At 41.5% G+C, this 16,319-nt stretch overlaps 1 protein-coding gene across 2 annotated transcripts in view; it reads right to left on the minus strand.

The window, feature by feature from the left end:
* The window catches only part of mtss1 (MTSS I-BAR domain containing 1), a 63,477-nt gene that overhangs the window by 47,027 nt on the left and 131 nt on the right, over positions 1-16,319 (minus strand). For both annotated transcript variants that reach the window (XM_072451428.1, XM_072451429.1), the window contains exon 1: positions 16,006-16,319. This exon is cut by the window's right edge. In XM_072451428.1, coding sequence (XP_072307529.1) covers positions 16,006-16,074 — 69 coding nt within the window. In that variant the 5' untranslated portion in view covers positions 16,075-16,319. The remainder of the gene's footprint in view (positions 1-16,005) is intronic.

A 16,319-nucleotide genomic window follows, 5' to 3' on the forward strand; every position in this document is an offset into this window, starting at 1 on the left:
CAAATCAAATATGGCTCTGCTGAGAACTACTGTAATGTGGATTTACTCTAATTACAGAAACTTTGGACATGATGGACAAGTTGCTGATGTTATAATTTGGTGTTTTGTTCTCAAGCTGCTTCTCCATCAGCCTCACACGAGTCTCTCATTTGTGTTGCCAGTTTCAAAGCTGAAATCCAGTGCGTTTAAACCTGTCCCACAGTAAACTCCAGCTGAGGTCATGACCAGGTCTAGCAGAGCCCAGCCCACTGCCCCCGACAGAATGCACCATGGGATACATTTGCACTTGCAGCTTTAGGCTTTAAAGGATGAACCATGTGAGCCAATCCTCCAGTTAGGTACTCCTGACCTGGACAATGGTCTGCTTGCCCTGACACATAAATATATACAGAAAGCACTGTAAACAGATATACTTCAGTTATTTCATTACTATATAAGTACTTATTGTTGAAATAGAAGTTGATGGTGAAAAGGATGAAAGGCCCTAAAGGGTATATTTAAACATTAAACATTCAGCCAGATTGAAAATACAAGGACATTTTCATCTATAATCAATTTAATACATTATTTAGTTGTAACTCATGACTACACTGTAAAATAAAGGCAGTAGTCGAGCCTTTGCCCTGTGCACAAACTGACCGGACGGAGAAGGTTTGAAGTATAATCCTGCTCTAATCCTGCTCAGATAATCCACACTTTACTGACCGACTGACCGGCTCCACTGACCGACACAACCTCTTCACCCTCACCTCAGCTACTGACAGGAATTAGCCGTCTGAAAAGAGTGTGAACCTCATTTCTGTTTGACCTCTTTGTAAATGTTTGTGAGGATAAAGACATTTGAAGAGGGAAAAGTGCAGTGTCACTTTTCCTCCACCTGCTCGTCGCCACGGAGACGGCCCCAGTTTACCCTCAGAGCATGAAGTAACAGACTCAGACTCACATTTAAACGGAAGAAGAACTAGACTAATCTGGCCCTACGTTTACACAATCATATCCCAGATAACACGACGTACAGGCTTTTATTATTTGTACTGAAGTGACTTTGAGATCTTTACTTCAACTTCAGATAGATTTGTGGGCCTTGCTATGGATTTAATGTGTTATAGGTCACGGCACAGATGGAGATGCAGAAGTTAAATGTCTGTGAGACATTGTAGTAGCAGTAACATCTCCATGGATAATATGGCACTTGCTGTTCTGGAGATGTTTTAAATGAAATGATAGAGTATAATATCGTCCAAAAAATTGAAAATAAAATACAATGAACAGAAGCATCTAGTTTTACCAGGCATAGAGAGGCCCCGCCCCCTCTTTGTGGTCAGTTTTCTGGTCCACTTGATGCTTGAACCACAACAAAGACATTTACAGACACATTTGAGCACATTTCTCTCTCTGAATGTCGTTAGAAAAATCAATAAATGCAAATAACACTGATATATTCCTTACCAAACCAATATACTCACTCTTTACTAAGGCTGAAGTCCCTAATGATATTCTTGGTGGACAAAAGATAAGCCCAGCCAATGGGTGATTAAAGAGGGCGTGGCAAAAGCTTTCATAACGAATATTATCTAATTATGTATCTGACCAAACTGAACTCACATGATCACTGCGTAACTGCTTTACCTTCTTCGTCCTATTGGTCCGATTAATCGATGTCATGACTAAACGCTGACAGACCAACTCTTCAGGCCACACAGCAAAAAAATATGTAAAAACTATATTTACTACACCTTAATTAGCCTTAATAAACGAATGAACAAAGTGAATGAACTTTGCTCCTGGATAAAGCAGAAGGAAATTGACGGATACTTTTCAGGCTGAACTACTTAATCAAGTTTGAGTCAGAGTATTCATAGAAAAATAATAATAATGATAATAAATATACATTGACAAACGTAGAGGAATGGAGGAGTTGCGTTCTGAGCGATGTGATTTGTCCTCTGCCTGACACTCGCTCTGTTCAAACAGCAGCACAGGTCTGTTTGCTTGTCCTGCTCGTGTTTGAGTGTTTCTGCTTTCAGAGCAGGAGCCACGCCTTCAGAGCCACGCCTTCAGAGCCACGCCTTCAGAGCCACGCCTTCAGAGCCACGCCTTCAGACACACGGGACGCTGAAAGACCCAAGGGACGCTGAAAGACCCAAGGGACGCTGAAAGACCCAAGGGACGCTGAAAGACACACGGGACGCTGAAAGACACACGGGACGCTGAAAGACACACGGGACGCTGAAAGACACACGGGACGCTGAAAGACCCACGGGACGCTGAAAGACCCACGGGATGCTGAAAGACACACGGGACGCTGAAAGACACACGGGACGCTGAAAGACCCAAGGGACGCTGAAAGACCCAGAGCAAACAGACATGTGTTCACGTGGAGTATTGTAAAACTTTCACTTGAGCCACAATGTAATCCAACTAATGATTAAGAGTTGCAATGGATAAAGTTGTATCAAAAGCATATATTCTTTTTATACCATCCATTCTCAAAGACTTATTACCTCATTATTATCTTTTTTATGTCCAATTGGAAGACTTTACACAATTACATTGTTTTTCTACTATATATTTATAATTATTTTGAAAGTAATCTCCCAAATTAAAGGCGGTATGGACGATTTTTGGGCGATTTGAGAACGCAGGTGGAAGTGCTCATGCCACTCCCCCGTGTGGACTGATACAACACACATGTGCGTTTGTTTATTAACGCAACGGATCGCATCGCATCTCTCGTCTCCCGTAGATTTCCGTCCACTTCTGCGTCAGCTCGAACTGTCTTTCTCCGTCTTCATTTTGCCCCGTACACTGAGGGAACTATATTATGATAGATCCATGCGCTTAGGCACCCGGAAACGTGGGGACGAACCGCACGCGGCTGCAGGTGAGCGATAGGTGCGTTTTATGATTGATACATGGCAGGACAAATGATTTATCCACCCCACGAGGAAACATGATACAAAAATTGCTGAAAAAAATCGTCCATACCACCTTTAATAAAAAAAATAATTTGCAAAGGTTTTTATTTCCATGTTTTTTCCATCAGTTCTAGTTTCAGTCCAGAACTTAATCATTTATAACTCAGCTCAAACTGCTAAAGCTGGGAACTTTTGCCTTTTCCTTTTTTTTTGTCATTTCATCCATTTGTGTTCATTTTCCTCACACAAATCAGAACTCTGGAGCTGGAGTCAAAGGCGCTGCCCGACTTCCACCCTGGACGTCACCTGCTGAGCTGAGACTGGCCAAAAGTACAAATAGTTTTCCAAAACAAACAAATAAATACACACTAATATATTGGCCCAGTATCGGACGATATTCAAGTCGTTGAGTAATATCGGTCTCAAGCCAAAAGCACCAATATTATGCTTCGGTGATGAAAGAGTTAACTCTGTTGTCCTTCAGAAACAGGAAGAAGACAACAGCTGTGACAGAGGCTTCCTGCTGCTTTAATCTAACAGAACAGGCTTTAATCTGAGTCAGAAGGAGCAGAAATGACAAAGTTAAATATAATTGCGACCAATTCACTCGCGACCCACGATAAACACAATGTTTGGATCAGTTTAGACATGTTTACTCGAAATAACTTAAGTGTGAGAGGTTTAAATTAGGATCGAAGAGCTCAGAGTGTGTGATCACGTCTGAGGCAGAGCAGAACGATGACGACACACTGGACTGAGAGCTTCAGAGACTTTAGTCTGAGAAATCATCTAAATAAAACAGGACATTTACAGTGTGAAGACCAATTTTACTCTCATAAAGAATAATCATATCTGTCATATAACACAGTGCCAAGGCCTACAATGTCCATATCGGTGCACCACTACCAGGCACTAGCTAACATTTAGCTTTTGAGAATGTCAACAAAACTTACTGGTTAGCTCGATTAAATGCTGTTAAAGAGCAAACCAGTAGAACTCTGGACTTCTCATGGTGACAGCCCCCGAGGACCTCATAATGTCCAGGCTGAGAACATCGCTGAAGCTGCTGCACGTTGGCTACAGTCAACGGCACATTACTTCCCGTGAACTCGTCCAAACCCGTGTAACATGACATTTCCCTGATCCACAGCACCACATTTTACAACATATGAACAACACCGTTTGGACTTGATTTCACCGATCAGAGAATGGAACTTGGAAGTCAGACAAGACACATTTGGAAACAGCTGGTGCTCGGCGCGCTAGCTTCGTTAGCGCACAACTTTGAGCTGGCATTGTCGTCGAGTAGTCTCTGCGCTCGGAGGCATCGCGCTCGTCATGTCGGTCCTTTAACAAGCGATTAGGACTCTAAAATCCCCTTAGTGCGTGGCAGACTTAAGTGTATTGTTGGTGTTGGTTTGTGTTCATTTGCCCGTGTCTTTGTGTTGATTTCACCATTAGGAAACACTCTTGTCTCACACTGCCACCTCGGATTATCCCTCTATCGCTCTATTGTTTACAGATTATGGGATAGAGGACAAGTGTGGCGGGATTAGAGCGGCTTAATGAGAAGAACACCATTATTTTAGTCTAAGATTTAACCGCGCTGTTGTCTGGAGCTTGGCTGGCTGTGACATGTCTGCCTCTGCCCGAGTCTTTACAGGCCAGTAAACGTTTATGGGCTTAAAGCAGGGCTCAACCCGAGCACGGCTGAGGAAACTCAAGTCTATCTTCAAATCATTAATAGGTGTTGGAACACGTTTGGAATCAGAAATGCGACTCAGAGTTTCCCCGGAGCTTTACTTTTGTTTTGGTAATTAACTGCGATGTTGAAAATGGAGACATAAGTTGGTAAGTTAGCGAGTTTAGCGCCAACTACAAGAACGAGTCTGGTGAACGCGGACTTTAAAAACACAAAGGAGCCTTTTGGAGCTCTGAATTAGAACAAAAGCATTTTTTTTAAAAGTATGACAGGTTTTTACAATTTTCCAACAATGCGTCTTGAATGCATTTTAGTTCAATAAGTCGTCTGATCTGTCATTGGCACTTTAAGAGTCATTTAGCATAGTATATACAGGCTGAGAAATCAATTTTCAAAGTTAGGGGCCAGGGGGGCCCCCGCCCTAAAAAAGTTAGGAGCCCCCCAGCAATTTCAGGGGCCCACAAGCGCGCGCAATACAAAATAAATATTGTTTACAGCACTTGACACAAGGAGATCTTGTGGAATATATAACAACATATATACATTGCCCCGATGCCAACAGCTCCAAAGGGGGGGTTTTAAAGTTTTTTGTTGCAAAAAACTTTAAAAAGACTGAATTGTGGACTGAGTAGATTGACGCCCGCCAACCTAGACACCACTTTTGGGGCAAAATCAGACCGAGCATTTCCAAGTACAACCGAACACGACCGAACGCAGCGACCAATCAGATGCCCGCTTTCATCGAAATTAGATCACGGACACCGCTCGGCCAATGAGAAGCAAGAAGACGTGCAAAGTGGGCATGTCTGTCAAAACGAAACTTAAGTGATGAAAATGCCCCGAATATGGACAAATTACTACTTAAATCTTGATTTTTTTTTTTCGAGGTATTTTTTTACTGTCGTGATCACATGCAATGGTATTTATGTATTTATTTATTTTTATTATTTTTTCCCCTCCATCCCTTGTTGGGTAATGGGAGGTTTTGTCTATAGGAGTTTTTGTTTATAGGAGATCTCCTACTGGAAGTGTTTTTTTCAAACTTCCTATAAGTGATCTGTTCTTTTCTTCTGTATCTGCCTCTGTATCTACCTGCATTGCAACAATGAAATTTCCCCATGTGGGACAATAAAGGAATATCTTATCTTATTTAGGAGGCTCAGAATGCATTAGGAAAGAGGAATACATGGACCGCTGCAAAAGGTTTAAAATCAAGTTCAGTTTTTCCCATTTATAAGACTGTCAAACAAGTGCAGCACCTTTAATGATTCCATTTACCTGCTTCTTACTGTATGTTCTTGTAAATCTGTGTCCTGTAGCTCTGAGCTGGTCATGAGTGGAGTCTGCGGATGAGCCACATGTGACTCCTGCTCCTGCTTCTGTGCATCATCTGTGTCTTGTACACATCCACACACAGACCTGGAGCCAAAACTCGACATCCACTCACTTTGACTTCTTTATGGAGGAGGAAGAAGATAAGATAAGATAAGATATTCCTTTATTGTCCCACATGGGGAAATTTCAAGACCGGTCAACTTCAAATTTGAGAAAAGAATTATCAATTGGCCAAACTCTTGGATCAGAGCGAAAAAAGAAAACACTAATAGTAACGACGCACATTTTCAGCATTTGCATGTACTATACAAACTACTTCTGCTCAGCCCTAGTTTAGTCCTAGTTTAGTCCTGGTTTAGTACTGGTTTAGGGTTTAGTCCTGGTTTAGTCCTGGTTTAGTCCTGGTTTAGTTCTAGTTTAGTCCTGGTTTTGGAGTAAAGTTATGGTGCGCTCAGACGGCAGGGTTAAAATGGCGCTGAACGCTTGCAGTTGGACGCATATTCTTTTGCGGGAAGACGCAAGAGACACGCGTCTGACTATTAGACTTAAATCCACCTTTCGCTGCCTTGTATAATGACCACTATTCAGAGGAACGACTGCAACTTTGGAGGAAGCTCCTGATTGGTTGACGTGCCAAGAATTTCGCAGAAAGTTCTGATTTTTTAACTCTAGCTTCAGCCTAGGTTTAGTCTTGTTTGACACTGTTAGCATGCTAGTTGTTGTTACCGTATTGTCAAAACTCGCTCTGGCCTCTGAAAGTTGTGAAAAGTGTAACATAAATAGGATGTTTTAATGTTTTGTCACTTTTGCATCATGAACAGTGCCGTTAAGTCCATTTTCACCCAATTAACCCATTAAAATAGTTGCTAACACATCAAATGTATACTTCAGTTAAGTCTGTGTTCACATGAAGTGATCTGTTCTTCTGTATCTACCTCTGTATCTACCTGCGTTGCACCAATGAAATTTCCCCATGTGGGACAATAAAGGAATATCTTATCTTATGATGTATTTTCAGAAGGTGTAAAAGGATGTGGCTGTCCCTTTAAGACGTGAGGAGGCGTGAGGAGGCGCGAGGAGGCAGGAGATGACCTTGTCCACCGTGAGATCCCTGTCCTCTTCAACATTATGTGGTGTTCAACAGACTGGGGACGGCACGAGGAGTGATGGGAAAGCAAAACATCAGCAATACGGCTGCACCAAAGTGTACATTACATCGAGATGTGACTCTACTTTGTGATCAAATAATCATACTAATCACACTGTCAAAATAAAAACTGAACAGACAAATCCGAGACTAAAACAAGGTCAATTTAAAAGCTGGAGTAAACAGGTAAGTGGACTCGCTTTAGCTCAATATTGCGGTTTAAAATGTCCACATTTTAACACCGTGGGTCACAAGTGTCGTAGATCAGAACTATAAAGCAGAATCGGTCTCCTTTTAAGTGCCTACTAACTAAACTATTCATTTGACACAGTTAAAATCATTATATTTCAAATGTTCCACACACAAAATATATAAATCCTAGGTTTAGGTATATAATTTGACTTTGTACTAGAATTCAGTGGCCCCTGCGTCAACAGGTTTTAAAACTCTACTTCCTGTCATTTGACATTGACATATTTTCACACTTTTCTTCACAAGCTGCTCATTGAAACCTAAGACTAAAGTACGACTAAACAAAAATGAAGATAAAATGCTAAACCAAGTCTTAGAAACTTGGGTGTTGTCTTTGACAAAGACATGTCTTTAGAGCACCACTCTAAGCTGTTGACGAGGAACTGTTTCTTTCAGTTGAGGAAAATCTCTAAGCTCAGGAAAATGGTGTCTCAAAATGACCTGGAAGTTATAATTCATGCATTTGTGTCTTCACGTTTAGACTATTGTAATAGCTTTTTTTCCTGTCTTAACAAGAAGGAACTCTCTCGTCTGCAGCTGGTCCAGAACTCTGCAGCGAGGATCTTAACCCGCACAAATAGAAGGGCCCACATTTCACCCATTCTTAAAGCCCTTCACTGGAGCCGGTCTCCTACCGGATACAGTTTAAAATTCTTGTTTTAACTTTTAGAGCTTTAAATGGTCAGGTCCCATTTTTGTGTTTTTATTGTTTTTTTCTGTGTTTTGTGAAGCACTTTGTGACCTCTGTTTGTGAAAGGTGCTATAGAAATAAAATTTACTTACTTACTTACTATAAAAGCCTAAACTTTCAACATCAAGAGGTCATAATAGTGTTGAAAGAGTAACAAGTATCAAACCTTATTTGACTCTAAAAACATATTTTAGAGTTTGAGGTTTTGTGTCAACACTGGGAAATATCTTCAGCTGCTACAAGTGTGTGGCACTAACCCAACGAGGACACTCCTCCCACGAGGACACTCCTCCCACGAGGACACTCCTCCCACGAGGACACTCCTCCCACGAGGACACTCCTCCCACGAGGACACTCCTCCCACGAGGACACATGAGGACACTCCTCCCACGAGGACACTCCTCCATCTGAATCAGGTTTTACCCTCACTCGCACAGAATTGCGTTTTTGCCGGTGATAGGTGACAAACTGTACAAAAGGTTTTAAAACACAGGTGGGCTTATAAGGACTAGAGAACAGAACGTAGGACACTTCAGCAGCTCCAGAATAAACCGTTTCCATGAGCACTGCAGCCCTGACTGGATGTCTTTAGGAGAACAAGCAGTTGCTCTTGAACTGTGTGTTGCAACACTGGCATTTCCCCATTGTAAGACAAATAAAGGTTCTCTTATCCTAAATAACAAATTAGTTCCAGTTAATAATGGCCAATTCAAACTAAATATGCAAGCTTTATTCATGTTTAAATGCAGACATTAATTTAAGAGCAGATCTGACTAACAAGAAATCATATTATGAGTACGAAGGAAAAGGAAGTCAAGTAACAACGAGTTGAAATGTCTCCGTCTCCTCTTATTATTCATGTGTAAATTGACTTTAGCCTAAGTGACAGTTTATTCTCTGCTCTTTCATATGAGGAACGTCTAAAGCAGATGGAGCTAACACATTAGCCTCTTAGCTTCACTTGAATCCCTCACACTACAGTCCCATAATACAACATCAGTGATTTAAAGTCACGGGTGGAACAGCGGCGTCGCAGAGGAGAACCTGCTCAAATGAACACATGTAATGCTAATTCTAAACAGTTCTGTCTGAGAAAACGATTTAAATGAGGTTTGGAGCTGACTCAGAGCTTATCCTACACGAGTGAGCACTAACTCCTCTTCAGAAACACGCCGGTACTGTCACATGATTGGCGTATGTCCATCAGAATGCACTCACATTATTATCAAGATCTAACAAAGGTTGGATCGTGAGCCATCGATCTTTTATCTTTCAGCCCCTCCCTAAGTTTCTGCACAGGTTTTACACTGACACTACATGTTTTAAACTATTTTGCATGGACGTTCAGTTTAGCCATTGTTCAGAAAAAGAGGAAGAGATGTTTTCATGAGAAGAGCAAAAAGTCCTGGTGTGATTGTGAGTCAGTTCTTTCACAACAGCATTATTTCTCCTCTCAGTCCATCTTTCCTCAGGTCTCACTTCAGAAAACACAGATGTGGCACATTTCTACAACAAATGCCCTCATCACGTGACTGGACTGTGTTGAAGTGCCTTGCCCAGAGACTAGGGTTGTCAGAAGTATAGAAAATCATACACTAAACTAATATTGAAATTAGATGTTTATCTGAACAAGTATCGATCATTTTTTTTATTAAATAAAAAAACACATTAACTAAACAAACTTTTTTCTGAACAGTTTTGATCTTGAGCTTGACCAAACTCCTACAGGTCATTATATACTACTAGATAAGACCAGATCAGCTTATAATGCAGAGGTCCAGATCAGCCAATGACATTTAGTTTGAACAATCGCTCTAAATCCAAGATGAAGAAGTTTCTGTTATTTTGGTACTTTAAAGATCCCAGCAGAGAACTAAAGAGAACTGTCTGTGTCCATGAGGCTACGACAATATATAGTATTAGTATTGTTAACATCAGCTTTGGTGCTTGATTCTAAAAGGGAAGAAAGCTTGTATTTCAGCCCCATTAACGAGTATCTGCACGTGTACAAATGCCTCTGATTTACTGTTCCATTCTCACATTTGGAAACTTCTATTTAAATTCACTCATGAACCATAATACTTACTTTTACATTTGTTATGGGTAAACTATACCCAAAAATACATTGAAACTGCAATACATATGGTGCCGTGCCTGTGTATGGTGACAAAAGTGTAGGGTCCCGGGCCTTGGCTCCTGGACAGACCTGCTGACCCTGTAGTTTACTTGTTCTGAAACACATTCTGTCCGAACCAATTTTGTCCACAGTAGTTGAGCTGAATCCATTTTTCCAGATATATGGTTAAAGCAGCTGTTATGGTAGAAATGAGCCCGCTGTGTGCTGTCTGCATCTAATCATAGAACATTTTACTCTCCACAAAGCACTGCGCTGTTAGCATGCTAATATCTGCCTTCTGAAAGTTCTGAATAATTAAGATGCTCAGAATGTGCATCGTCCAGATTCCCGTGAAAGACGTCAAGAAACGTGAATTATGGCTCAAGGAACGAGGATGGATCACCCCGGGTCCCGAAGTAGGTTTACGTTTGTAGCCAACATTTCCTAAGCGGTAAGTAGTATCAAAGTATTCGTAGCTCTTTATGCCGTAGAAAAGGATGCAGTCGTGTTAGTACAATAATGTGCTGTCAGCGGTTGCTAGCATATCGCGTGCCCCTTTCAAAATGGCCGCTCGGGTTGCTATGGGGAAGGCCCGGATGCATGACGTCACCGCGAACGCACGTATTATCCGAGTCGTCTTCTTCTTCTATGGTGTTTTATAGCGGCTGGTATCCAAGTGTTACATTACCACCAGACTTTACTATTTGGACTTTATCCTATGGACTTTGACTTTATCCTTTGGACTTTATTCGTTTGACTTCATGACTTTATCCGTTGGACTTTATCCTATGGACTTTATTCGTTTGACTTTGGGTTCATGTGCCATGACGTTAGGCCATATGTTCCACCGCCCCTGCGTTGCTTTAAGTGCCAGCGCTTTGGGCATATTGCAGCGGTCTGTAGAGGGAGGCAAAGATGTGGTAAATGTGCAGGAGATCACGAGTATGGGAAGTGTGACGTGGGAGCAAAACTGAAGTGCTGTAACTGTGGGGAAGAACATAGCTCTGCCTAGGGGGGATGCAGGTTTAGCAAAAGAGCTGCTGAGGTGCATAACATAAAGGTCTCTCAAGGTATATCCTATGCAGATGCAGTCAAGAAAGTTTCAAGTAACGAGTTTAGAGTAAATACAGAGAGAGGAGCCAGCGCCGCTCCGCTCCCAGCCAGGGCGAAATGAGAAAGGCCAGCGTGGCTCCCAAGAAGTGTGAAGGTTTCAAGAGTGGAGGTCCCAAGTGTGCAGGTTCCAGAATGAATGAGAATACCCTGGTTGTGGATAGAGAGGATTTTGTACTCTTTATGGTGGATGTTGTGGGCTGTGCTGCTCAGACTCAAAGCAGAACTGAAAGGATCAGGATCATTGCTAAAGCTGCAGGGAGATTCCTTGGAACAAAGGAGCTTGATTGGGCAGATATAGAAAACAGGCTAAAGGCGCTAAATGGGAGTCGGAGTGATGGGGGTCTGCTTTTGGGGAGTCAGAGTGATCAGAGTGACGAGATGGGGGTGGGGGTGGTCTCCTGTCCTCGCCCAGTCTCGTAGACGCACGGCTACCAAGCGGCGACATCAGTGGAAATATTAAAGCCTATGGAATGAAGCCTAAAGAATAAAGCTGTACGATGGAAGCACCGAACGTCAAAGAAGGAGAGGAAGATGAAGAAGAGTCTCCCTGGAATAAAGCCGGTTGGTCTCTGAAACAACAACAACTATTCTAGTCACAAAGACATATCATGACCTCATGGGCTTTGTAACACCAAAGCAATGGAAGGAGTACTTTTACGGACTACGACAGAGTCTGAGGACAAAGCACTGGAAGTCAAGGCACTGGAAGAAAGTCTGAGGAATAAAGTCTGGCGGTAATGCAACACTCGGATGCCAACCGCCATAAAACGCCACCACCAACAACAACAAGAACTTTTAGGACTACGACAAAGTCTAAGGAATAAAGTCTGGCGGTAATGCAACACTCGGATGCCAACCGCCATAAAACGCCACCACCAACAACAACAAGAACTTTTAGGACTACGACAAAGTCTAAGGAATAAAGTCTGGCGGTAATGCAACACTCGGATGTCAACCGCCATACAACAACAACAACATTATGACTTTATCCTTTGGACTTTATCCTTTGGACTTTATCCTATGGACTTTATGACTTTATCCTATGGACTTTATTCGTTTGACTTTATGACTTTATCCTATGGACTTTATGACTTTATTCGTTTGACTTTATGACTTTATCCTATGGACTTTATTCGTTGATTTATGACTTTATCCTATGGACTTTATGACTTTATTCGTTGATTTATGACTTTATCCTATGGACTTTATGACTTTATTCTTTGGACTTGTTGTTGTTGTTGTTTTATGGCGGTTGGCATCCGTGTGTTGCATTACCGCCAGACTTTATTCCCCAGACTTTGTCGTAGTCCTAAAAGTTCCTCTTCCAGTGCTTTGACTTCCAGTGCTTCTTTGGACTTTATTCGTTTGACTTTGACTTTATTCTTTAGACTTTATGACTTTATTCTTTGGACTTTATGACTTTATCCTATGGACTTTATGACTTGGACTTTATTCTTTGGACTTTATTGAATTTATTATTTAGACTTTATTATTTGGACTCTATTCTTACCATAGTAACCTTCTGATGATTCGGAATCCTCAGAAGGTTACTATGGTAAGAATGTGGCGAGGACCACAGTTGGGACTGATACTTTGGCCCAGAGTTTAAAGTCTGCGTCGTAAGCGCGTCTCTTGCGATAATATAATAGATCCATGGTCTCTTGGCACGAGCCATCTTGGCCAAAGATTCTTGGGGTCCTTTATTTAGGTGTCCTTGTTCTTCCTGATGTGTTGTTGTGACGTGAGCTAGCTCCGATCCAGCTGCACGTTTGATGACAGCCCCTAAGTTTGCGTCTCCACTCTGGCTGCACGTTTGATGACAGCCCCTAAGTACGCGTCTCCGCTCTGCCTGCACATTTGATGACGGTCCCTAAGTACACGTCTCCACTCTGGCTGCACATTTGATGACAGCCCCTAAGTACGTGTCTCCGCTCTGGCTGCACATTTGATGACGGCCCCTAAGTACGCGTCTCTGCTCTGGCTGCACATTTGATGACGGTCCCTAAGTACGCGTGTCCGCTCCGGCTGCACATTTGATGACGGTGCCTAAGCACTCGTCTCTGCTCCGTTCGCACATTCGGATCAGTGTAATTCCCTGCACCCAAAATACGCATCTGATTAAAATAAAACCGAGTATACGAGAAGAGTATTTTGGCATGTGTATGATCAAAGACTTATGCGTTTAGGAGCGATTGACAACGGAAGTCCGAATCTGTGAATATGACGCTAACTTTACCGAACTACGGCTGCTACGCACAGCTGATACATTAAGGGCAGTGTCGCGACTTTTGATTGATTCAGGAGAAGGCCGTATTGGCCCGCTACGTCAAATAAGGCCAGAGGAAACACTGCATCGCGCATTCCGCACTTTCCAGAATAAACGACTCACGCAGGATTTTGGCAAAAAATTGCTTCACGTTCTCTTATCATTTGAATTAATACCGCTTTTTGTGTTTCATTTAATGTTATTTTGCGTTGTCGGCGGTACTTTATAAAAATTGTGATAAAAAAGTATTTTATTTATAAATTAGAAATCAATTATCTAACTGCGGCGGATCCGTAAACCAAGTCATAAAATAACCGCGGCCTAAGCACAAACAGAAAGAATCCATATATTAAGTGCACGGACATTTATCAACGACATTTAAAAGGCTTTTAAGTGCGCTTTATAGTGCGGGAAATACGATAGTAGTTCTGTGTTTCACCTTTTTAAGGCGTTTGAACTAACACTGGAGCGTCTGTGGCGTTAGCATAGCATCATTAGCCTGGCCTCAGTCAGCAGGACCCATGTGGAGCCGGGACACGCCGCCAAAGGGCACGGGACCTGCACAGTTCAAAGACACGGCAGCTGGACATGCCCCCTCACATTACAGCTCCCAAACCATTTGAACCTCCGCACAGAACTGGCCAATCACAGAGCAGCAAACACAGCAAACGCCATTTTCAACTCATTTGCACAGTTAAGAGTATTTGTATTGTATTAGGTATTGACAAAAATGAACAGTACTGCAATTGTTGTTTTGAAATACGCTAAATTAAAATAAGCTTTTTTTATAACAATAAAAAAATTCAAAAAAAGTGTATAGAATTAATGGTTATTTTTATGGCCTATACATTTTTTGTGCAGTATTTGAAACTCAATTAGGGGTGGGCTTTAAGGTAAAATAATGAATATAACAATTTTCTCCATTTTACCACGATTCATGTACACTTTGTATTTTTCTATTGCCTTAAAGAGTCAAATGAAGTTATCCGAGTCTTCTGAAAGTTCACACCTCACTCTGATTGGTTAAATCCAGCTGTCACTCACTCAAGAGCCTTGCAGAGAATGGGAACGGGGGAAAAAAGTGTGCGTTTGAGCAAAGAAATGGCATTAAACAGGAAAAACGTGAATCAAAGTTTGAAGATTTCACAAAAACAGCACATCGGTCAAATGATGAATGTGAATGAAGATCACGATTCGGTATCGCTCGATCGGGACATTTCCAGGCACGTTCTGGCATATTTTGGCAGATCCATTGTTCAATTACAGTCTGAATGAACACTTCCTGCTTCTGTCCAAGTTTAGTTTGCGTATTTGTCCTGGTTTAGTGCTGTTTTTTCACTTTTACTTTCAGGTTAATCCCAAACAGTTCAGCCATTGTTTAGTCCCTGTTTAGTCTTTATTCAGTCCTGGTCAGTCCTCCATCGGTCAGTCCTCCTCCATCGGTCAGTCCTCCCCCATCGGTCAGTCCTCCTCCATCGGTCAGTCTTCGGTAATTAATGCTCACAGTTTTCCTCATTTAGACCTCGTTTGTTAGTGTTCGAATAGAAAGTTATGCTGACATTTTGGTCCAGGGCTAAAATTAGGGTTTTGAGGTCGTTGAGAAGGTTTTGTCATGGTACGTTCCATAATTAGACCTGGTTAAGAGCAGTTAGTGTTGTCCAGTTTCAGTCTTACGGTCAAAATAAAAGATACATTTAAGTTCTTTGTTTTTAGTTCTATCGTGGTTCATTTACAAAGTGAGTTAGTGAGATTTCTTATAGTTTCGACATCTTATTCCTGGTTTAGTCCATATTATTGAGCTGGGCTCTTTGCACAGGCCTGTGGGATAAAGGTGACACCAAAGTACAGCTGCAACTAAAGATTATTTTAGTAGTCGACTAATCAAACAATTATTGTACATTGAGACTTTTTAAATACATTCTCTGCCAAATTAAAGTTAAAATATGGTGTCTGAAGGCTTCTAGATAGAACAAATGTATGAAAAAAGTGTATTACCCATAAAAATCTGAAACGGTATATCATTTTTTGACATTTTGAATCGATATAGTTGCCGTCTTCGTGATAAAACTTATGTTATTTAGCATTTGTATAGTCCAAATAACACTTACGTTTAATCAAAAAAGCTTTATATAGATGAGCAATCACAATCAGTCAAATAACTTGCAAAATCTGAAATTGTGTATCATTTTTGACATTTTTACTTGTCTTTGAGATCTTTTTTCTACACGTTTTGCAGTCTGTATAGTCCAGATAACGCTTAAATGATAATGAATACGATTTAATACTAAACTAATCACGATTATTCCTATTAATCGTTGCAGCTCGAGACCAAGGCCAAATACAAAAGAACAAAACAAGAGCACATTCCTGGGGACATAATTACGTAAACACAGTGCTAATCAAACACGTATTTAAATGTGGTTATTACAGTAAAACACGTGATAGTTGGTGCTTCATGTCGTTACCTTCATGTCGTTCATGATGAGCTGGAAGAGCCCTCCCAAGGCGCTGCATTCCTTCTCTATTCCATCCATTTTTCCACGACACTGGGAAAAAAAACCTCCAAAAAAGTAGAAAAAAAAAACAAAAAACTTTAAGCCAAGTTTTGAACAAGTCCAAACCGTGAATCAAAAGAGCGTTTTTTGTGCCACGGAAGCGGGGGAAGCGGTCGCACCACCCGCGGGCTAAAGTCCACTTCAAACGGTGCCAAAAAACCCAGCGATGGAGGAGAAATAAACGGAGGAAAAAACGCACTTACACCGGGCGAAATTGTGCTAAA

The sequence above is a fragment of the Eucyclogobius newberryi genome, unplaced genomic scaffold (assembly GCF_026437365.1).
Source record: "Eucyclogobius newberryi isolate DKJ021-1_F unplaced genomic scaffold, fEucNew1.0.hap1 SCAF_19, whole genome shotgun sequence".
Taxonomy (NCBI): Eukaryota; Metazoa; Chordata; class Actinopteri; order Gobiiformes; family Gobiidae; genus Eucyclogobius; species Eucyclogobius newberryi.